Source organism: Coregonus clupeaformis, chromosome 16, assembly GCF_020615455.1.
Source record: "Coregonus clupeaformis isolate EN_2021a chromosome 16, ASM2061545v1, whole genome shotgun sequence".
Classification (NCBI taxonomy): Eukaryota; Metazoa; Chordata; class Actinopteri; order Salmoniformes; family Salmonidae; genus Coregonus; species Coregonus clupeaformis.
In genome coordinates this window covers 46,722,097-46,746,462 of record NC_059207.1, presented here as the reverse complement: position 1 = coordinate 46,746,462, position 24,366 = coordinate 46,722,097, and the positions used below count along the sequence as shown (strand labels likewise).

Here is a 24,366-nt window from a genome sequence, read left to right as displayed (position 1 = left end):
GTGGTCACTGATATCATTTGAAAAAACCCCACTGGCTGTGTATTTATGGGGGTATTTGTTAGAATAATGTATAGTAGAGTAGATTTTACAGGATTCTTAAAGTTAGGATGGGTTGGTTTAGTTATCAGCTGAGTTAGATTTAGCTCAGTACAAATATATTTTAATTTATCGGATACTGGTGAAAGCCAATCCAGGTTAAAATCTCCCAAAATCAGTAATTCAGAGTTTGCATAGTTAGACAGTATATCAGATCATTTGCAAAGAGTACAAGGAGGAGCTGAGGGGGCGATATACCCCTGCTAGATGAGCATTATTACCAAGTACCACATTTAAAACTAGACATTCATATTGCTTTGGGACAGAGGTTGATATGGACACAGAAACATTTAAGCAGCATTTTACATAAATCGCGATACCACCACTTCTACCAACTCTATCAGCTCTATAAATATTGTACCCAATCAACTGAACATCTGAATCAGGCACAGAATCACACAGCCATGATTCAGATACAATCAGTACGTCAACATTTGATTGTGAGACCAACATTTCAATAAAGTCCAACTTTTGGATCAGGCTTCTAGCATTCAAACGAATTATTCCAATGCCATTGCTACGGGAATTCATATCAGATGGAGTATCCAAGGTAACACCTGAAGCTGCACTGAATGAGCAATAAACCATTTTCGGGCTATTGACAGAGCTCAATTTTATGGGGACAAGATTACTACTAACAATACCTCTCTGCATGTAAGTAGTATTCGCAATACGGTGATTGGACAATAATCTAGGAATTGCAGAAAGGTTGTTAGCTGAAGTTTGTTCCATATTTGCAATTGAGGGACTAATTAATGAAACTGGGAGAGGAGCATTGAACATAGTCTGATAGGGGAGCGTACAATCCCAAAAGTCAACCCCCAAAAATACACAACGTCAGGTATCAAAGGCTCTACATGAGGCAAGAGTAAGTGACATGTTGGTGGAGAGGATGCTGGAGCCATACCTGTTAAGATGTAAATTGTCCCGAAGAAATAGACCTGGTCGGTCTGTAAAAGCTGCAAAGTTATCCACAAAAGGAATTCCCATCGTGCAGCAGTATCCCTTAAGCCAGGTGTCTAATTGGCGTATACGACTAAAAACCATATCCGTGTAGCGTGGGGATGGAAAAGGACCGGAAACAACACACTGCTTCCCAGATTCCAGCAGCGTATTTATCAATGCATGAACAGTGCTTGTGCCCCTAGAAATAGACGTGGCGCGTGGGGGTCGCGGGATTTTCCCCAAGTCTGGAAGGTGGGCTCCGAGTGAAAAAGTGTGGAATCCCCTGCTCTAAAGGTATCTCACAGGCCTTTGAAAACTTCTCACAACATTTGCAGGGTAGTCGGTAGTGCACCCCACCCCAGCCCATCTCACTGGCTATACTGTAAATACTAAATCAGATCAAACTCTTCATCACAAAATGATTTACATGTTAAGGTTATCTGTGATTTAGCCATCATCTTCAGTATTTCTGTGATTTGTTGGAGTGTGTGTGTAGAGATGAGCGCTGTGTAATGTGTTGGACGGTTGGTGTTCCTAGATGAAGGTTGTGATACTAACAACGCCAGGGTCGGTCTTAAAAATAAATAAAGAGTCGCACACTCTATATAAATAAACTCCCAGTAAAACACCAACGTTTCGGCATTACTGTGCCTTCTTCAGGGTCTTACCAACTGAGCCACACAGGACCATAGTGTTGTATTAGTGAAATGAGGTCATCTCCTCCATAGACTAGGCCAGACAGACAGAAGGGTGGGCGCTGAGTGTTGTCTGACAGGCACCATTCTCAGAGGGTCTCCATGTGTCACCACCATTCACCACTTGACCTTTCATGCCTCCATGATGAGACTCCTCCAGGCAAAGATCTATTTACCAAAGTAGGAAAAACAGACATGGACTACGTCCAAAATGGCACCCTACTCCCTATATAGTGCACACATTTTTACCAGGGCCTATAGGGTCCTGGTCAAAAGTAGTGTACTATGTCAGGAATAGGGTGACATTTGGAATGTAGACATGGTTTTAGTGTGACCCTGGTCACTGGTCTAACACGTGAGTGAGTGAGTACTGAAAGACGTGCTTCGTGTCAGTGATTCCCTGTTGATGATTCCATTATACACTGTCTGACAGCATTGTCTTCATATTCTTGAGAAGAAACCATTAAAACACACAGCACATAGCACTTCATTAAAGAGTTCAATCATGATGAGTGAGGATCAAAAATTCTTCTGACATATGTCTTGGGAAATCGGCTAACGGGTGTTTACAAAACTTACTGCCATCCATAACATTCCTGATACACAGTGACTGTAACACAGCATGTGCTGATAACATAAAATGTTCATGAAATATCTCACCACACTGGATAATGTTGTTTTGTCTGTCCATTACCCTTTGTAATATAGCAGTGAACAGCTAAAGCCAGCCAGCTAAACAGGAATGTTGATGCTAGCTAAATCCAAAGCAGTGAATTATTTAATGTTTGTGTTGTTTTGACCACCATGCTCATGTGCCACTCTACAGGACACCCATGAATCATACAGAGGAGCTCTTTAGAGCATGATCAAATACACCAGTCAGGATGATCAAATACACCAGTCAGGATGATCAAATACACCAGTGAACAGCAGGATCAGGGTGGGTCTCCTCCGCCTCTCCCCTAACGATCAGACAGCCTTTACAAACCTCCCTGTCTACTCTGGGGAGTCTAACAACCCACTGCTGACATTGTGTTCACACAAGCTTCAACTCTTATCCTATGAGGTCCAGAGCCTGCTAGTTTTTTGTTTTACCTGATAATGAATTGCACCCACCTGGTGTCCCAGGTCTAAATCAGTCCCTGATTAGAGGAGAACAAAAGAAAAAATGCAGTGGAACTGGCTTCGAGGACAAGAGTTGAGTTTGAGAGGTATAAACCATTTTGGTCATGAATTTTGGAACATTTTGGAAGGCTTGCATCGAAAACAGAACTAGAGAACAACAAGGCAGGCCAGAAAACAGTTTCAGCTGCCAGCTATAGAGCCCAAACCCTCTCTGGAGTTGGAGAGAGCTCTGTCTAAATCCCTGGCTAATCAACTTCATTAAGAATGTACTCCCTATTCCATTAATAAGACTCTGGCTGCTTCTCCTCTCTGACCCCAACTTTAAATAACAGAGGGGCCCATCGATCGCTGCCCCTGCGCTGGCGACTGGGAGCCCCCGAGCCCACAGAGCGAAAGGCCGCTGACCCCCGTCCCATTTAATCCATCATGCAGGGAGGAGAGAGGAGATGTGTGTATGTAGGGGTAGCGAGAGTATAGGAGAGTCGGTTGCCTTCCTTCATCCAACAGAGAGCCGGGTACATTCCTCCATCCTCATCCCTCATATATACAGTGCATTCGGAAAGTATTCAGACCCCTTGACTTTCTTCACATTTTGTTACGTTACAGCCTAATTCTAAAATGGATAAACTATTATTATTATAATTTTTACACACAATACCCCATAATGGCAAAGCGAAAACAGGTTTTTAGAAATGTTTCCAAACGTATTAAAAATAAAAAATGGAAATATCTTTACATAAGTATTCAGACCCTTTGCTATGAGACTCGAAATTGAGCTGAGGTGCAGCCTGTTTCTATTGATCATCCTTGAGATCTTTCGACAACTTAATTGGAGTCCACCTGTGGTAAATTCAATTGATTGGACATGATTTGGAAAGGCACACCTGTCTATATAAAGGTCCCACAGTTGACAGTGCATGTCAGAGCAAAAACCAAGCCATGAGGTCGAAGGAATTGTCCTTAGAGCTCAGAGACAGGATTGTATCGAGGCACAGATCTGGGGAAGGGTACAAAACAATGTATGCAGCATTGAAGGTCCCCAAGAACACAGTGTCCTCTATCATTCTTAAACTGAAAAAGTTTGGAACCACCAAGGCTCTTCCTAGAGCTGGCCGTCCGGCCAAACTGAGCAATCGGGGGAGAAGGGCCTTGGTCAGGGAGGTGACCAAGAACCCAATGGTCACTCCACAGTTCCTCTGTGGAGATGGGAGAACCTTCCAGAAGGACAACCATCTCTGCAGCACTCCACCAATCAGGCCTTTATGTCGAGTGGCCAGACCGAAGCCACTCCTCAGTAAAAGGCACATGACAGCCCGCTTGGAGTTTGCCAAAAGGCACCTAAAGGACTCAGACCATGAGAAACAAGATTCTCTGGTCTGACGAAAACAAGATTGAACGCTTTGGCCTGAATGCCAAGCATCACGTCTGGAGGAAACCTGACACTATCCCTACAGTGAAGCATGATGGTGGCAGCATCATGCTGTGGAGATGTTTTTCAGCGGCAGGGACAGGGAGACTAGTCAGGATCGAGGGAAAGATGAACGGAGCAAAGTACAGAGATATCCTTGATCAAAACCTGCTCCAGAGCGCTCAGGACCTCGGACTGGGGCGAAGGTTCACCTTCCAGCCGGACAACGACCCTAAGCCCACAGCCAAGACAACGCAGGAGTGGCTTCAGGACAAGTCTCTGAATGTCCTTGAGTAGCCCAGCCAGAGCCCGGACTTGAAATAGAGGCCTGAAAATAGCTGTGCAGCGACACTCCCCATCCAATCTGACAGAGCTTGAGAGGATCTGCAGAAAATAATGGGAGAAACTACCCAAATACAGATGTGCCAAGCTTCTGGCGTCATACCCAAGAAGACTCAAGGCTGTAATCGCTGCCAAAGGTGCTTCAACAAAGTACTGAGTAAAGGGTCTGAATACTTACGTGAAAAAAAAACATTTTAATCCATTTTAGAATTAGGCTGTAACGTAACAAAATGTGGAAAAAGTCAAGGGGTCTGAATACTTTCCGAATGCACTCTTTAAACGTAACCCATTCACCTTGAACCAGTCTGGACCGCTCGCTCCAAAACGCTCGTAACCACTGTACAACCTCATTAGGTAACGTAGGCACCGTCCATGGTGCAGCCAGCCAGGCAGATACAACTCCTCAGGATGAGCCAGCGATGCTGCCAAGCCAAGCATGCAGGTGCCTTCTGCAGCCCTTGGGGCAGACCGCGAAACAGCCGGACCACAATGATGATCAACATTCCCGTCCTCCGCCATCCACTCAACACTCCATCAGGTAATTGCGGCCCACTCCATCAGGTAATTACATGTGGATGATTAAATCATGGTTATTCACCAAAACAGTATAACAAATATGTTATGGTTGTATCATCTGTTGTATATATATTGTCTATTCATGATAAATAAAATAATGTTTTTTTTTTTACAAAAAAGGTAATTGCGGCCCAGGCATCACATCCAATTTGCCGCAGTGTTTACGAGCGTTTTGGAGCGAGCGGTCCAGACTGGTTCACGGTGAATGAGATTCGTTTAAAGAGTGGTTGGGTGTGTAAAAGGCTGAGTGGGCCTGTGTGTGGCGGGCTGTTCCACCCAATTGACCCCACGATGCAGAGAGACAGGTGACAGGCCACAGCCTCGCACCTTACAGTTAGCCAGCTGTGAGTGATGGGCTTCCATGCCTGAGGCTTAACCATCCCTTATGTGTCTATACTGGCAACAAGCCAGAGAAATTAACGTTGGCACAATCTGTGAAAAAGAAATACATTTAGGGTAAAACAAATTTAAAAGCAGTGCATTCAGGGAAATGCCCATCCGCAAGGGTCAGTACACACACCTACCTGTTACCAATCATTTGATCTAACACTTGACCTTAGGATTTAATGAGAGAGGAAATTGCGGCAGTAACATTTCCCTCCCTTGGTCTGTTCATGCAGGAGTTTGCTCGGTACTGTAAATCAATGGGCATTTCAATGACATTTCAGCGGATCACGTCTGCCTCACTTCACATCTCCTTTAACACATCCCCAGCCAGAGGAGTCAGTACTCCACTCCCAGGCCCAGCCAAGGCCCAACCAAGACCCAAACGTCCTTCAACCTCAGCCAGAGGAGTCAGTACAGCTCCACTCTCAGGCCCAACCAAAATCCAAACGTCCTTCAGCCACAGGCAGAGTTGGATGAACAGATACGATCCAATCAGCAGCAAGACCACAAAACAATATCAAAGAGCACTGGGTAGAAGCAGATGGGATCACTACATCACACGACATTATGATTGCATCACCATCCAGGCAGCACAACATAAGAGCTTGGACCAGCTGCCAGCCGCCCAGGAGAAAGAGATGATGACATCACCACACACGTCACCTCAAGAGCAATGAGCCAAATACACATAGAGGTGTAGAGAGATGGAATGAGAGCGGCCAGAGCAGCTCAAATGGAGGGGGATTGGATAGTCGGAGCAAGCAGGCAGGTAGGGGGACGGGCAGGCGGGACGTGCTGGCATGATTTACCTGCATCACCACCTGCTGCCAGGCCAGGGGTTGGCTGTTGGGTGGCAGGTTAGCATTAGGCCCAGTCCCTCCCAGCCTATCGGCGGGTATGTTGGAACGATCCAGCTGCAAGGAGACGTTGCGTCGCTCCTCCTCCAGGGCCCGGGTCAGACGCTCGAAACGTGCCTCCTGCTCTTTCACCGAGGCCAGGATACTGGCAGCCGAGCACACCTCATAGTCCTCCATGGCTGAGGGTGGCTGGATGGTGTGAGTCAGGGGGGCAGGGCTATGTTGGACTGAGCTGAGCTTTAATAGGTAGGTCAGAGGTCAGGAGGGAGGGGGTTGGAGAGAAGGAGGGGTCACCAGGTCATTACAGACACTCAACCTGTCTGACATGGTTGGCTTGATGACTGTATTCTACTAAACATGAAGATGCCCATGAAGACGTCAGAAGGAAAAAAAACACTTAATTCAATTGTGCTATGATTGTAACATCAGTTATAGGAAAATGAGGGTACGTTCCAAATACACAGATGAGCCAAATACACAGTTCCACATACGCGTCAAAACATGGATGAGCATTGCACACAATTGCACCCAAACAATAGTCTGACACTCCTTCAAATAGACAATTGGCGGTGGTTCAGGATGAGTTGATTTTCCTCCACAAATGTCTATGTGTTACCTCACCTGGCAGCGCTATCAATGCAACTGCTCATTTACAGTACATGCACATGCCCAGCATTGATGCATGTGGAAGAGCCCCACAGTACATTTCCACAGGCACACACCCAAGACGTGCATGCTCCACAACTGACTTGCCATCCATGCCTATATGATACTGTTCCATTCACCCATCATGAGCTTCCGTAAACAGACACAAAATGATATATAGTCTATGTCACTGTCAAACACTGGTATCAATAATGGATGGTGGAATGATATCAACAGGGTTGATCACATAACAAATGAGTGTAAGGATACAGTACATCAAGTGTCATACACACAACCGTGTGCACGCACACACACACACACACACACACACACAGGGTGTTATGAATACACACCTAGTAGATTAGTAGACAGAGCAGTTAGATAACAGACATCCCCCTCTCTACAGACAGTAAAAGGAGTAGAAGAGCCTGATGGTTAGAAGGAAGAAAAGCTGGAAAAAGAGGGAGAAGAAAAGAGAGGGAAGAGAATGAGATTTTAGTTAAAACAGATATGACAGCATTGTTTTCAAGGCCCAGAAAGTCATGTCGGGAAAGAGATACATCACTGAGCAACAAAAAAAATCTGAACACATGCTGTATTAAATCTGAAAGCACACAAGGACATCTATCAACTCATCCTTGAATTAACTACAACAGAGGGAGAGAGCGAGCGAGCGAGGGGGAGAGAGAGAGCGAGCGAGCGAGGGGGAGAGCGAGCGAGCGAGCGAGGGGGAGAGCGAGCGAGCGAGCGAGGGGGAGAGCGAGCGAGCGAGCGAGGGGGAGAGAGAGCGAGCGAGGGGGAGAGAGAGCGAGCGAGGGGGAGAGAGAGAGCGAGTGAGCGAGGGGGAGAGAGAGAGCGAGTGAGCGAGGGGGAGAGAGAGAGCGAGCGAGCGAGGGGGAGAGAGGAGAGAGAGAGCGAGCGAGCGAGCGAGGGGGAGAGAGAGAGCGAGCGAGCGAGGGGGAGAGAGAGCGAGAGAGCGGGAGGGAGAGAGAGCGCGAGCGCGAGGGAGAGAGAGCGCGAGCGGGAGGGAGAGAGCACGAGGGAGAGCGCGAGGGAGAGCGCGAGGGAGAGCGCGAGGGAGAGCGCGAGGGAGAGCGCGAGGGAGAGCGAGAGCGAGAGCGAGGGAGAGAGAGCGGGAGAGAGAGAGTGGGGGAGAGAGAGAACGCTGGAGAGAGAGAACGCGGGAGAGAGAGAACCCGAGAGAGATAGAGAAAGAGAGAGTTAGCTTGGCAGGAGAGAGAGAGCGAGCGGGAGAGAGAGAGAGAGCGAGCGGGAGAGAGAGAGAGAGCGAGCGGGAGAGAGAGAGAGAGAGAGAGCGAGCGGGAGAGAGAGAGAGAGAGAGCGAGCGGGAGAGAGAGAGAGAGAGAGCGAGCGGGAGAGAGAGAGAGAGAGAGAGAGCGAGCGGGAGAGAGAGAGAGAGAGGGCGAGCGGGAGAGAGAGAGAGAGAGGGCGAGCGGGAGAGAGAGAGAGAGAGAGAGGGCGAGCGGGAGAGAGAGAGAGAGAGAGGGCGAAGCGAGAGAGAGAGAGAGAGAGGGCGAGCGGGAGAGAGAGAGAGAGAGAGGGCGAGCGGGAGAGAGAGAGAGAGAGGGCGAGCGGGAGAGAGAGAGAGAGAGAGGGCGAGCGGGAGAGAGAGAGGGCGAGCGGGAGAGAGAGAGGGCGAGCGGGAGAGAGAGAGGGCGAGCGGGAGAGAGAGAGGGCGAGCGGGAGAGAGAAAGGGCGAGCGGGAGAGAGAGAGAGAGCGAGCGAGCGGAGAGAGAGAGCGAGCGGGAGAGAGAGAGAGAGCGAGCGAGCGGGAGAGAGAGAGCGAGCGAGCGGGAGAGAGAGCGAGCGAGCGAGCGAGCGGGAGAGAGAGAGCGAGCGAGCGGGAGAGAGAGAGCGAGCGAGCGGGAGAGAGAGAGCGAGCGAGCGGGAGAGAGAGAGCGAGCGAGCAGGAGAGAGCGAGCGAGCAGGAGAGAGAGAACGCGGGAGAGAGAGCGGGAGAGAGAGAGCGCGGGAGCGAGAGAACGCGGGAGAGAGAGAACGCGGGAGAGAGAGAACGCGGGAGAGAGAGAACCCGAGAGAGATAGAGAAAGAGAGAGTTAGCTTGATGCAGATGTGTTGATTAGAATCCTGAGCAGGTTGGATTGCAATATGTGCGTGTGAGTGTATAAACAACTCCCTGTTCTCCATATAGGAACTAGTGGGTGAGAGTCAGAAAGAAAGAGAGAGACCCTATTCCCTTTGAAGCAAACAATCACCTTTGATGTTTGTTTCTGGCTGATCAATTATTTATCCAGAATGGAGAATGATCTGACACCACTCTCAAAGTAAACCAAAATGGAGGAGCCGGTGACAGGTCAGGGAGTGATGAGATGGGATGAGGGATGTGGTGGTAGTTTGGTGGTTGATCGTTGTTTTCCTTCTCCACACAGAAACATGAGAGCCCTGTTTGAGGCTATGCCCACAATCACAAATCCTAATCTGTACTTTTCAGGACTATTCCTTTTCAAAGAGATCTGTCAAACGGGGGGTTACTGGATATGTTTTCCACCGCTTTCAACATCAAAATAGTGGTTGTGGTCTATGGTAAATATAGTATAATACTAGTCTAGCCTAGCGGCCACCATTTTATCTACGTTTTGAGATAGCTGAAAGAGATAGCTTGCTGACTATGTTGATTGGACACAGATGATCAAATCAAATCAAATTGTATTGGTCACATGCGCCGAATACAACAGGTGCAGACATTACAGTGAAATGCTTACTTACAGCCCTTAACCAACAGTGCATTTATTTTAAACAAAAAAAGTAAGAATAAAACAACAACAAAAAAAAAGTGTTTAGAAAAAAAAAGAGCAGAAGTAAAATAAAGTGACAGTAGGGAGGCTATATATACAGGGGGGTACCGTTGCAGAGTCAATGTGCGGGGGCACCGGCTAGTTGAGGTAGTTGAGGTAATATGTACATGTGGGTAGAGTTAAAGTGACTATGCATAAATACTTAACAGAGTAGCAGCAGCGTAAAAAGGATGGGGTGGGGGGGTAGAAGCTGTTGAGAAGTCTTTTGGACCTAGACTTGGCACTCCGGTACCGCTTGCCGTGCGGTAGCAGAGAGAACAGTCTATGACTAGGGTGGCTGGAGTCTTTGACAATTTTGAGGGCCTTCCTCTGACACCGCCTGGTATAGAGGTCCTGGATGGCAGGAAGCTTTGCCCCAGTGATGTACTGGGCCGTACGCACTACCCTCTGTAGTGCCTTGCGGTCGGAGGCCAAGCAGTTGCCATACCAGGCGGTGATGCAACCAGTCATGATAGACTCCTGGACAGGGTAAATCCAGTGAGAGAGGGGGACGGGAGCAAGGGCAGGGACCAGGGGCGCTAGCTAGCTGCTCCCTTCCTGACTCACAAGGGGAATATGGAAAGCATGTGAGCTACGCCCAGAGAGCTTATCATTACCATTGACTCCCAGCCACTCTGAAAATAGCCCTAAGTACCCAGGCAGTGAATTTGAAGAATTCCCCCCTCACCACATAGGCCTGGTTTAAGACTTTACACAGCAGATGTTTGCTAATGGTCTGGGGCTGAAGGGACAGGGAGAGGAGATCACTCCAAGGTCTCCCCCTGTTTAACCCCATCCACCAATAACCAACACCACTGTTATCCACTCCACTAAGTACAAAACACACTGGGAGGTGGTGATGACATTACTGGAGAGAGCGGGTAACTCATTTTCATAATATTCAAAGATTAAAATGTAATTAACTTAATTCCACAAAGGATGTGGTAGATTTGACTGCTCTAAGGCAGTAACCACTCTTAAAGGGAAATTCAGTGCATATTCTATTCTACCACAGAGGGAATGCAGAATGCAGCACCTTGCTCTGAGGCCGAGTCCCGAGTCCCAGTTATGCCGGTGCGGGGCTTTACCTCAAGGATAAATGTGTTTCAGCACAAACCTAGGCCTGTATTGTGCTCAAAATAGCTGGGTAATAAATGTAATCACACGCCCACACTTCCAGCGTGGTGGTGGTCCTGAGGGGAGATGAGATGCAGCAGCCAGCCAGTCAGTCGCCCTCTTCAAAGCCCTCCCCTCCCCAGGAGAACTCAGCTAGAAATCCTTACCACCAGTTGTGTAGTGGTGCCTGGAGAAGTGGGTAAATTCAAACTTTGTCCAAAAATTCCCAAATGGCACGACCGGTGAAGGAAAGGCGTCCTGTGTAAAAAATGATATGCGAAACAGTGACATACACTCAATGACCTAAAATGATAGATCCCATATTGGTCTTTCAGTCAGGGCAACCCAAGCTGTACTGTGCAAGTAGGCCTGCTATTGAAACAGATAAATGAGGCTGTCAACCGAGTCAGAAGTTCACGTGCAGGTTTCTGAGAAGAAACAAATTACTCTCAAAGTCAAATGTTTTTTTTGTTGAAAAACCAAAGTTTTAAGTCCATAAAAATGCTTAAACCAGATCAGGAGACCACTTTTGAGGTCTGGGAAAAATCTAAGAAATGCAAATAATCATGATAAGCTACTTTACAGCTAGTTAACATTTAATTGAGACAATTAGGCCTATCATTAGCACCTCTATATTTTTCATCTTCCTTAATTGTTTGAAATCTGGGACGTTTTACTTCATATTATGAGGCATGTCTTACCTTGCTTTAAAGTAGCCTAGCCAAATTCCCACCATAGAAATATGGAGGCAATTATTTTATAAAAGACTTCCTTATACTGTACGCGTTCTCCTGTTCTATTGGTTTTCTTTTAACTTTCTTTCATTGTCCAGCAGCCAAAGGCATTATCCTAGTCGCAACCCATGATAGTTGTTGCATCTTTAGATCTCCCCTCTTTCTAAATTTATAACGGATATTTCCATATGTCCATGAAACTGCTCACGTGCATATTTTAGAACATTGTTTTGCTGCAAATTACATTTTGGAACAGGCCTACCGCCGTGTGCACATTGCTGCGCTTAAAATGTGAAGAAATAATAGTTGATCAACATTTTAAGCTAAACATTCTGATCTGTTCTATCAGCCTTATTAATTGATACGGCGTATACCTCCACTACACTACTTTGATACGCATCGTGGGGATTAAGGAGGGAGTATACACAATGCCGACAAAACAAATTGTGGGTTGATGTTTTCCTTTTGCAACCAGGGCAGAGTAAAGCAACATTCCCCTCCAAAAATGCTGTTTACATTGACATCCATACTACATGAAGCATATAAGGGGCTCATTCGCACCCTTACATTTTTCACTTAATTTAAGGGGGAAATTTGCCTTAAAATGTTTTTTTTTTGCAATCAACTTAATGTTAAGGAAACTTTAACGGACAACATAAGGGGGAAATTAACTTAAGATGTTTTACGCAACCGGGCCCAGAGGTCTTTTGGAATAGAACCCTTCTGACTGACAACACAATAAAAGACGCCCCCATTTCTCTTTTGGAATACAGTGGGGAAAAAAAGTATTTAGTCAGCCACCAATTGTGCAAGTTCTCCCACTTAAAAAGATGAGAGAGGCCTGTAATTTTCATCATAGGTACACGTCAACTATGACAGACAAATTGAGAAAAAAATATCCAGAAAATCACATTGTAGGATTTTTAATGAATTTATTTGCAAATTATGGTGGAAAATAAGTATTTGGTCACCTACAAACAAGCAAGATTTCTGGCTCTCACAGACCTGTAACTTCTTCTTTAAGAGGCTCCTCTGTCCTCCACTCGTTACCTGTATTAATGGCACCTGTTTGAACTTGTTATCAGTATAAAAGACACCTGTCCACAACCTCAAACAGTCACACTCCAAACTCCACTATGGCCAAGACCAAAGAGCTGTCAAAGGACACCAGAAACAAAATGGTAGACCTGCACCAGGCTGGGAAGACTGAATCTGCAATAGGTAAGCAGCTTGGTTTGAAGAAATCAACTGTGGGAGCAATTATTAGGAAATGGAAGACATACAAGACCACTGATAATCTCCCTCGATCTGGGGCTCCACGCAAGATCTCACCCCGTGGGGTCAAAATGATCACAAGAACGGTGAGCAAAAATCCCAGAACCACACGGGGGGACCTAGTGAATGACCTGCAGAGAGCTGGGACCAAAGTAACAAAGCCTACCATGAGTAACACACTACGCCGCCAGGGACTCAAATCCTGCAGTGCCAGACGTGTCCCCCTGCTTAAGCCAGTACATCTCCAGGCCCGTCTGAAGTTTGCTAGAGTGCATTTGGATGATCCAGAAGAGGATTGGGAGAATGTCATATGGTCAGATGAAACCAAAATATAACTTTTTGGTAAAAAGTTATATAGTGAGATTTTGAGTGAAAACCTCCTTCCATCAACAAGGGCATTGAAGATGAAACGTGGCTGGGTCTTTCAGCATGACAATGATCCCAAACACACCACCCGGGCAACAAAGGAGTGGCTTCGTAAGAAGCATTTCAAGGTCCTGGAGTGGCCTAGCCAGTCTCCAGATCTCAACCCCATAGAAAATCTTTGGAGGGATTTGAAAGTCCGAGTTGCCCAGCGACAGCCCCCAAACATCACTGCTCTAGAGGAGATCTGCATGGAGGAATGGGCCAAAATACCAGCAACAGTGTGTGAAAACCTTGTGAAGACTTACATAAAACATTTGACCTGTGTCATTGTCAACAAAGGGTATATAACAAAGTATTGAGAAACTTTTGCTATTGACCAAATACTTATTTTCCACCATAATTTGCAAATAAATTCATAAAAAATCCTACAATGTGATTTTCAGGAATTGTTTTTCTCATTTTGTCGGTCATAGTTGACGTGTACCTATGATGAAAATTACAGGCCTCTCTCATCTTTTTAAGTGGGAGAACTTGCACAATTGGTGGCTGACTAAATACTTTTTTCCCCACTGTAGGTATCCCATTCTAGAATGGAATGGCAAATGGCAATACAAGGGCTCCTGTCATTTCAGTATACATCTTGATGATGAGGCCCTTCACTGTTTAGTGTACAGCCTTGGGCATTCAAATACACCTATAGCCACCCACATCCACCCTAACTCCACCTTGAGAGTATAGGACAAACAAGAAAATTGCTGCTACTGCCTTTTGAGCCTCAGCCCAACCTCCTTTAAAAAAAAGTGTAATAATTTAAACCAAGGTTGGATCAGTATTGCTTCATTAGCATTATAGCCTCCTCCAAAAGAGCTTTGAATGATAAATTAAGACATTCAGTGCAAATTAATTAAGCCCCACTTTGAGAGGACTCAACCAAGAACAAAAGAGCGAGAGTGAGCCTGGCTTTATATTGCATTATGGAGGCACCCCCCCAAACCCAGACGTGGGGTGGGATGAGTGGGAAGGAGTGCAGGGGAATTGGTGTGTGGGGTGTAGGGAGTGGTGGGGGAGGGTTGTTGAGGGTAATTGAGTGAGACCATCAGTGCCTGGTATCCTGATTAGGGAACTGGTGCCACCAGATTTCCAGCCTATCCCTTTTAGCTCTGACAGTCAAGTCGCCCCTTTCTAGGGTCTATAATTGCAGCTTAAATTAATTCCTTGTCTAAACCCATCTGATGCCCATCTGAGAAGGGAGGTCTCATTGGCACAAAGGGCTACTTAAAACACCTGATCCTCTGTGTGTGTGTGTGTGTGTGTGTGTGTGTGTGTGTGTGTGTGTGTGTGTGTTGTTGGGGTCAGCCTGCCCCTCAGCCCACCTGAGCTCTCTGATGGATAATACATTCAAACAATTAGACGCCAAATTGGAGACATTAAGGAGGCATAATTCTGATTTAAACAAGCAGTGATTTCCAGGCCCTTAGACTGCATTCAAAATTGCACTCTCTTCCATTTATAGTGCACTGCTTTTGATCAGGGCCCATAGAGCTCTGGTAAAAGTAGCACACTATGTTGGGAATAGGGTGCCATTTGGGATGCAGCCAGTGATATTTATTTCAGATTGTCCAAAATGTCAAAGTATTTATGTGGGAATGACTGACAGTCTAGTAGTGATTAATCCTAATGTCAGAAATACAGTTTTTTAGGCTTCAGGAACACTTTGGAGTCACAGTCTTTTAGCATGTTGAATGTCCAGAAAATTGCTGGAATTATTCCCAAACATTAAGAAAACCTCACTAATTTTATTGGAATTGTGGTTAAACGCCTAACACGATAGTGTTGTGTTTTTCAACATTTTGTGTAAGAAAAACAGAGAAAGTATGAAAGGACAAAATTACAGGGGAAGGGTAATGTTTTCATTTAAAACTCAAGAAAAAAAAGGGGGGAAGCATCAGAGAAAAACAAGAAGCGTAATGGAGGAGAGAGAAGAGTGCTTCATTCTGAGTAGCGTGCTGCACAAATTGCTGTCGGAGTTAGAATGAAGAAAGGCTAGCATTAGCGATTAATAGGTATTGGCTCTGGCAACGCAACATCAGCAGGCCAGTAGCTACTAAGAACATAGTCACTTCTAATGCCTAATATTCTAAAGGGCATCAAAGATGCGACGGTACTAACAAAAGCCTATCAGCCCCTTTTAAATAGCTAGGTTACAGAAAAACAGGTAATCTCGCTCGACTTTGAAGATTTACTCTTTCTCTCATCGAGCAAAAAAACACACAGTCACCCACCCTATCCTCCCTCCAATTTGGAATTCAAAGCGCCTGTCCTCTATGGAAATTTAAAGTGAATGTTAATCCACTGTAGGGTATAGCCGGGCGATGCCAGGATAAGCAAAGCTTAGCGAGGAGTGTGGCGAACCATTGCTAATAAGTTTCAAAAACTAAGAAAATAAGTCATTGTTTACCACCAATTTCCTTCCACCTTTTTTCTTTGTAGCTCTTCTCTGTGTGGAAGCCCTGAGACTTAGGCAGTCACACACAGCCATTTCTACTCGTATTCCCACACACACAATATAGGTCTTTGCTCATGCTTTCACAGAGTGAGTGGGCTCCCAGTGTAGCTCTAGTCTATCCACATATGGGGTACAGCTAGGTCTACTGTGTATAAAGAAAAACCTCTTACCAGTACAGACCTATATTGTATACAGCATTTCTCTCTGGGCAGTATTTTCAGTGAGCTAGTATATCATATTAGCCAGAATGTTACAGTGTGGCGTCAAAGAATGGTATTCTCTATATGTGTTACATTACATTCAATTAGAGAGAATACATGTGAAGCCGGTAATTACAGGCAAGATGAAAGACAAAAAAGGATGACAAAAAGGAGCTTTCAAATATGTGCAAGAAATCCACATTGCAATTACTGCCACTTAAAGTATCTAAAACCACACTACCTACATCAAACACAAGAAATAACAACAGAATGAAGGCAAGTCATATCAAAAAGAGAAAACACAGCAGCAAAGCCCCTCTGTCAGGTAATACTCAATGTGTTCAATGGAAAATTATTGCAGACAGGCAGAGAGGGAGAGAGAGAGAGGAGTGGAGGAGTGGGGTAGCTACCTTTGATGTTTGTTGGGTCTGTCAGATGGCTGGCGAGTGGACTGGGGGAAGCTCTATTAGAGTTGACGCGTTGCTACGATCCAACGGGGAGATCTGCCTCACACAGCAGCTGCAGCAAAGAGAAAACAAGGACATGGGGAAATAAATAATAAACCAAACAACCATATCCCTTTACATAATACACCGCTGCAGGTTCACACACACACAGAGACGTGCATGTACCAGTGGAGGCTCCTGAGAGGAGGAAGGGGAGGACCATCCTCCTCAGTGAGTTAAACTTAAATAAAACTACACTAAATATAATCCTGTCACCAAATAATTGATTAAAACATACTATTTTGCAATGAAGGTCTACAGTAGCCTCAACAGCACTCTGTAGGATAGCACCATGGTGTAGCCGGAGGACAGCTAGCTTCCGTCCTCCTCTGGGTACATTAACAGCAATTCAAAACCTAGGAGGCTTATGGTTCTCACCCCCTTCCATAGACTTACACAGTAATTATGACAACTTCCGGAGGACGTCCTCCAACTTATCAGAGCTCTTGCAGCATGAACTGACATGTTGTCCACCCAATCAAAGGATCAGAGAATTAATCTAGTACTAAAAGCATAAGATACATCTAGCTGGCACTGCAGTGCATAAAATGTGGTCAGTAGTTGAATCAAAGAGAGAGAAAAACAATAGTTTACCAGTTTTGAACAAATTATTTATTCCAAAATGAAGGAGAAGCAAGAGAGAGATTGTACTTTTTTTCACTTTCGGTTTCACTTACTTAGCTAGCAAATGCAGCTAGCTAGTTTAGCCTACTCAAACACCCTGCTCAAACAGAGGGATGCTATGTTCGCTAGCTGGCTATGACTATCCAACAACACTAATTCTTCCAAGTCAAGGTAAGCTTTTGGTTTTACTAATTTATTGCCACCGGGGCCTGCCGGTGTAAGTGCTAAACTGCTTACTGACTGTACACTAAAGTTACTGCATGATTGTAGCAGGTTTACTAACGTGTTAGTTCTATTAGCTATGTTGACTATGACGTTACTTTATCTAATATGGTGACAACGATGTAGGCTGTGTGTAGCAGTTATGATATGGTTTGGCTTGGAAAGGTTTTTTCTCCTGGTCACATACATTTACATTTTAGTCATTTAGCAGACGCTCTTATCAATTAGGTTACTGGCACATACAGCTGATGTGTTGTGCATTGACATCCACACCGACGAAGGGAAAAGATCAGAGGAGGAGAGCGCATAGATGCGAGAAGGAATACAACGTGGCTGTTATGAAAGTGAACTGTGTTTACGCGTGATCAGGGGTGTATTCATTCCACCAATTCTGTTGAAAAACGTTTCTTAAACTGTCACGGATTCTGCCGAGGCTGCTCCCCCTCCTGGTACGAGCAGGCATCGGCGGTCGCCGTCCCCAGAGTACTAGCTGCCACCGATCTATGTTTCTGTGTGTGATTGCCTTTGTCTGTCTGTCACACCTGTGTCCTATTGTGTATTCATCACCTGTCCTATAAGTTCCGTCTTTTTTCTTGGTAGGATTGTGTGTTGTTGTTCGCCTGTCGTTGTGCTGCGTGTTTTGCTTCTTGTTTGTTATTTTAGTGTTTTACGCTTGTTGCGTAAATGCTCGCCTCTTATTTTTGGAGGTCGTTTGTTTACCGTTTCCTTTTGGAATTGTTGAGTAAACTCTGTTGGACTGAGCCTCGGTGTCCTGCGCCTGACTTCCACCACACATACACCTCACCTCATGACATAAACAGAACAAAATGGGGATAAACATACCTGGATTTCTCCAACAGAAACTATTTTGCAACTGTTGGACTAATGATTACACCCTATATCAGCTAGATGCAGGCAAGAGTGTGCAAGGCGATATTGAAAGTGTCACTGTCTGTCCATGTGTCACTGTCTGTCACCTCAAATTTGTCTCTCGACCTGTGTGCACCTACATTGTAAACTTTCATTCATAGGCTAGGTTGTAGCAACCTCATGATGGGTATAGGGAAAATTTGAATATCATGTAGTAGCCTAAACCTATCGCTGTTACATTGACACAGGTGAACGGAATATGAATGACAGTCATCCAATATGCTGTAATAGAAGTAAGGCCATGCTCATGAATAAACAAAATCGGCCTCCCTCATCTTAAAACGGCACTGACCGCCACTAGCATGTACACACACACAGACACACACCTCAGTCTGTCACTCTCCCCTGTACCAGAATAGATCAGTGTACTAAACTACTTCCCCCCTCCAACAACCTAATTTGTACAGTAAATGGTTCTCCTCATCTGTTGATTAGCCATTGTACATGAACCTGTCTGACAGATTAGAGAGTGTTCTCTAGCAGTGGGTATAATAACCTGACAGGACAGGAGGGCACTGCTACTGCTGGGCAGAGAGTCTTTAAAGGTTTCAGTACTGATGAAATCAGACAAGCCTTGACATCCCTTAGCACTTTCCCTCTGCAGCAGGGCAGCCAGCATAGGTAGACAAACAGTACAATTGCTCCCTTACTGCCATAACCTGCCGGTTCGCTTTGGTGCTGTTTGTAGGGGAGGTTATCACTGTAGCTTGTCCCATCTCCAATGCATAATTTTTTGCAATCCAACATCCGCATTTCTAAAAGCAGCTTTTTAGACTCCAGGCCAAATAAGCTCCACGGTACACCATCAGTCAGGTAATGTTATGTTTCATTAACTATGATCGGAGAGGCCCTTGGGTAAATCCTGCATTTATTTATTTTTGTCAACTTTCCCTTTGGGTTCTGTGCAGGATTATAATAGTTCTACCTCTCCAGGGAATCTCTGCTTCTTTCAGTTGAAGGACAGATATGCTTTGAGCACCTTGGATTTCTGGGACAAACATCAAAAAGGTGAGCTAAGCCCGTGCCCAGGCTGCATTAGTTACCACACCGCTCACCCCTCTCCAGTCACAGCCCAGGCAAGGCAAGCCCCCGACGGAGGACTTTAAAATGGGAGATTACATCCATTGCACACAATAATGCACCAAAGCGGCACTTAAGCAACATTCCTTCTACACTACTTAATGTGATACACTCCCTTTATGTGCCCCAATCTCTCCAGGTTTTGTCATGCAGACAAAATAATGATTGAAGAGGGAATCAAGTTATTGTGATCCCTTGCTAGTCTATCCTGTTAAAAACGTTCCCGCCACACGTGAGTCAGTCCATCTATGACACACCACCAGCATGACTAAGTGTCACCCCTAACATCACTACCCTGGCACTGCAGCGAACTGAAGAAATATCATGTAATGTTAGTTCCTGATACTTTACTGATAACTGCATTTAAATCCTACATTATGCAGAACCTTGCATATTCTATCGCAACTTGTCCCAATGCCCTGCAACATTTGGAGGAGGCCCCAGTGTAAATCTCTAATTAATAATGAATGGGATGGGGCCCTGGCTGATAGTTGGTTGTGCATCCCAAATGGCTATATACTGCATTATATGGGGCTCTGGACAAAAGTAGTTCACTATATAGGGAATAGGTTGCTCTCTCTTTTTGGGACGCATCCCTTCTGGGGATTGGCTGATTGATCTGGTCGCTTCTCTGTGCTGTCACCAAGGCAATGCAGTGTTTTCTGGGAGGGGAGCTGGCAGGTATGAGAGGCCAAGCTAAAATATCATCCCTCCTCCTCATCCCTCCAGCACTCCTCCTCCCTGACATCAGAGTGATGGATCAGTGGAGAGAGGCAGAGAGGTGTGTGTGTGTCACCAGGTAGGCAGTGATGCAGGCCCCTCTGATCAGACTGTCTCAATTAGAGGAGAAGGAAACAAGAACACGTCTGTGTGCCACCAGGCCTTCTAAGCATCTCATAAAATATCTAGGACAGTACATGTCTAAATGTTTACCCTAGCTGTGTCCAGAGGGCTGAGTAAACACATACCAGTGTGGATAGCATGCTGACAAGCACATTAGATCACATCTAATATTACCAAGACTTAAATACCATTCTACGGAAGCCTCATGGCTTTTGTGGACTTTGTCTGCTTCTGTTTGCTCTGAATGAGCCCACTGCATAGGACCAGTCCAATCTGAAGGAATGTATGGTGGAACTGTATTCAGCAAACTCTCCAAAGATACATGTGTGCCAATAACAAATAACCTTCACATATTTCACCCTTCCTCAGACTATTAGTCTATTAACTTTGAATTAAAATAACTATGACCTCCACAATGTACCGGTACTCGTAAATCCAGCAGGCTTCCCACTTGCCTACAGGTGGAGGCTTATGGCGAGGCCCCCCAAACAAAATCTCATTCAGGTGAGACAACCTTTACTGGGCTTAGCTGTCATTCCATTCAGACATGGTGCTGCATGCTGGCACCCTGGGTTTTATGTATTAATCCTACTCATCATCATGGCTCTCGTCTCCCCTGTGCCTCTGTGTCAAGCGTCGGGTCAGGGCATAATCAGGGCAGGAAAGAAATGACATTCTGATCCACCTGATCCTGCAGTTATTCTCGAGGGGTTAGGAGAAAGCCCACCCCATTTCCATGTATCCAGGTAATCCATTCACCTCGCGCTGATGATGGAAAGCAAACCCCCGACCGACATATTGTACTGAGAAATGTCTGTCCTTCCCATTGTGAAGCCAGTGAGCTCCTAGCTCCTGCAGACCTGAGCAGCTAATTTAGTATTCCAGCAGAAAATTACAGTCCATCATCATTAGGCGCAGCCGGCTGATGGGGCAGCCAACATCAGAAAAAAAAAGAAAGAAATGGTTCAATTTGAGGCTGCTGAGCGTCCATCCCAGAGCTGACCTTCGCCAGCTAGCCTTCCCTTCCCTCTATTAGAGACGGGGAGGAAAAAAGACCTTGCAGCCAGGCAGGCCCATCAAAACTCCGACTGAGGTGGAGAGAGACAGGGAGACGGATCGAAAATGCCCCGCGGGCAAAATTATTTCCTGCCAAAACAAATTGGCAGAGCGCTGAAGGATTGTGGGAAGGAAGAGAAGGAAGAGAAGGAAGAGAAAGCGGACTTAACAGGGATGTTTGTGGATCCGGAGGCCCTTAGATTGTCAGAGGACAGCAGAGGCTACAACAGAAAGAGTGGAAGAATTTATTTATGACCCTGTTCCAATACATGAACTGTATCATTCCTTCCTCGTTTCCTTGAGGCAAGGTTACCACCCTGTTATCATCACCAATCCAGCCAATTAAAATCTGTGAATACTTGAAGGTAGGGTGGATGGATGCATTACTAAAGTATTCCAACAGGGCCAGCGTCTGCCCCAAAACAGTGAGGTTGGTCGGGGCGCTATCTCTCTCGAACTTTCAGCATCCCTGCATCTCATTTCATCAGATGCCAGACATAATTTCATCAGATGCCACCCACCCCCCAACCTCCCCTCTATGATCCTCAGAGGGATTGGCATGCCCCCAGTAGCAGAGAGAGAATAATCAATGTTTCCACTCCAAGCCACTCTCTGTCTGAGATTGCTGTTTGATTACACCACAGCACGCCTCACCTCTCTGCCACATACGTCTGTACTCCTCATAGGTTCATGCACACAGAATTAATCAGGGGAGAAATATCCGAACACTGGAGGCTCTAGTTCTAAAAGGTGAAGGAATTCTTAAGGACACTGGAGGCTCTAGTTCTAAAGGGGAATGAGTTCTATTCCCAGTTGGGACAACCCAGTTCCACTGTGAAGAAATGTTAAATTAGCTTCGAAGCAACAACTCAAGACCTACAGTATAGGCTACAATAATGCCACTTGCCTCCATTTTCTGTTATTTTACTCTGGAATTTTTTTTTTTTCTGATATCATTATTGATATGAAGTATCAAACGTCATATTGGGGCTAATGTCGGCAACCCAGAACCAAATCTTGACTCTGGCCAGCTTCTCCGTGGAGGACGAGGAATTGGCAAAAAGGGTCAAATGTTTTCCCTGAAACGGACCAGTGTTCAGACCAGCGTTCATCATTACACACACTTCAAAAACAGCACAGGGAGTCAGATCAGACAGTTGTTAGACAGGAGTGATGGGAGACCGACTGACTGCAGTATGCATGTGTGTGTTTTTGGTTTTATTTTACTTGTAGGGTCCAGAAGTCTTCACAAGGATAGTAAAACAATGACAATTCGGACAAGTGGGGACATTTTGCAGGTCCTCACAAGGAAAAAAGCTATTTTAGGCTTAGGGGTTAGGTTTAGGGTTAAGGTTAGGGTTAGAGTTAAGTTCAGGGGTTGAATTGGAATCAATTGTTTGGTCCCCACAAGAATAGTAAAACAAATGTGTGTGTGTGCACACGTGTGCATTCGTGTGTGTCCGACCCCAGGAGGCTGATTGTGAATTCATCCCAGTGCCCATTCTCGTCTAGAACATATGGATGATCAGTCTACCTGATAGAGCAACAGAAGTTAGCAGGGAGGAGTTTACACGCTGCCAGTTTGAATAAAAGATCCGCGCTGGGATTTGTGCTTGACAGGGCAGCCTAAACCTTGTACTCTTCAATTATATAACACCAAGTACTGCAGCCCAGGAAGGAATGTGCAGGGCTCTGCTCTGCTCTCATCTGAATCCATCCAGAGAGACAATGGAGGGAGGCAGGAATGAGAAAAGAGAGACGTGTTATCGGCAGCCAGGAGATCAAAAGCTGCTGAGAGAACATTATCGTATCTAAGGCTGTATCCCAAATGATATCCTATCCCCTTTATAGTGCACCAAAGCCCAGGTCAAAAGTGGTGCCATTTGGGATACAGTCTAGGTCTATTCCTGGCTGTGCTTGTGCAGAGTGAGGACAAGGTAACTGGTACTGACACGCTGTCATAACATTACATTCAAGGTGATGGCGGGGGGGGGTTCAGTCACAGGTTGGTTTTCAGAGATGGGTTACAGTTCATTAGACGACAATAAAACATGTTTCACACCAATTATCGTTTAATTAAGAAGGACATATTGTTGGCGAGCAGATAAGAGCATTGGCTGAGGGAAGAAAACAACATATTAAATTGTTGAGAATCTTAAGTCTAATCACCGTTTATCACTGGAACAAACAAATGAAGTCAAGGAAACTGGAGGCTGACAGTGGAGCTATAGCTCTAGGGCATTATACTGCATGTGCAGAGTGTGTGTGGGTGTGTGTGTGTGTGTGGGTGTGTGTGTGTGTGTGTGTGGTGAAGGTCGTTATGTTATAGCAGCAAAGGGGGGGGGGCAACTCCATATTAATGCCCATGATTTTGGAATGAGATGTTCAACGAGCAGGTGTCCACCTACTTTTGGTCATATAGTGTATTAGTGTGTGTCTACACTTTTCTCCTCCTCATCTTAAAAAAACGTTGAAATCTCTAGCCTACTGAGAAAGCAATTACTAATCACCAATGAACCCTTTAACAGGAGTTGAGTGATGGGTCCAAGTCAACAAATACTGCATTTCATCCCAGGTCCAGGGCATAAAGCAGGAGACTAAAGAACTCAGCCCAATGGAATTGGCCACCACTTTTACAGTAAGAAAAATATATATTCATAGAACGCTGGGTAAGTCATAATTTCCTGAGCTGGGCACGGAAAGGAGAGGAGAGGCAGCTCCACTGTCATTAACTGCCATTTACTGCAAACCACTGGTCACCGGAGACTATGAGCACAAAACAAGATTACGGCTACTCGGCTAGTACTGCTCTTCACAGCCCTGGCTGTATGTATTTCTAACCACACGCTGTAGGTCTACGTGTTTCGTTCTTCTAGTCACGTGATTGTTCAGCCAGGTTTCCTTTCAATCCCTCTATAGAGAAAAATAAAGTCCTCATCAGATTATCCCAGACGTAAATCCAGGTAGTTTCACATTCAATTATTTGAATTCAGAGTTTCCATTCTGTCAGTCATTC

The 24,366-nt window shown here is 45.5% G+C and overlaps 1 protein-coding gene across 2 annotated transcripts in view; it reads right to left on the bottom strand.

The window, feature by feature from the left end:
• Positions 1 to 24,366, bottom strand: part of LOC121585013 (armadillo repeat protein deleted in velo-cardio-facial syndrome homolog) — a 279,542-nt gene that overhangs the window by 153,562 nt on the left and 101,614 nt on the right. The window contains exons 3-5 of one of the 2 annotated variants that reach the window (XM_041901324.2): positions 16,500 to 16,608; positions 7,430 to 7,527; positions 6,384 to 6,668 (exon numbers count right to left, since the gene is read on the bottom strand). In XM_041901324.2, the coding sequence (XP_041757258.1) occupies positions 6,384 to 6,608 (225 nt within the window). In that variant the 5' untranslated portion in view covers positions 6,609 to 6,668; positions 7,430 to 7,527; positions 16,500 to 16,608. The remainder of the gene's footprint in view (positions 1 to 6,383; positions 6,669 to 7,429; positions 7,528 to 16,499; positions 16,609 to 24,366) is intronic. The other variant, XM_041901322.2, reaches the window with a different exon arrangement.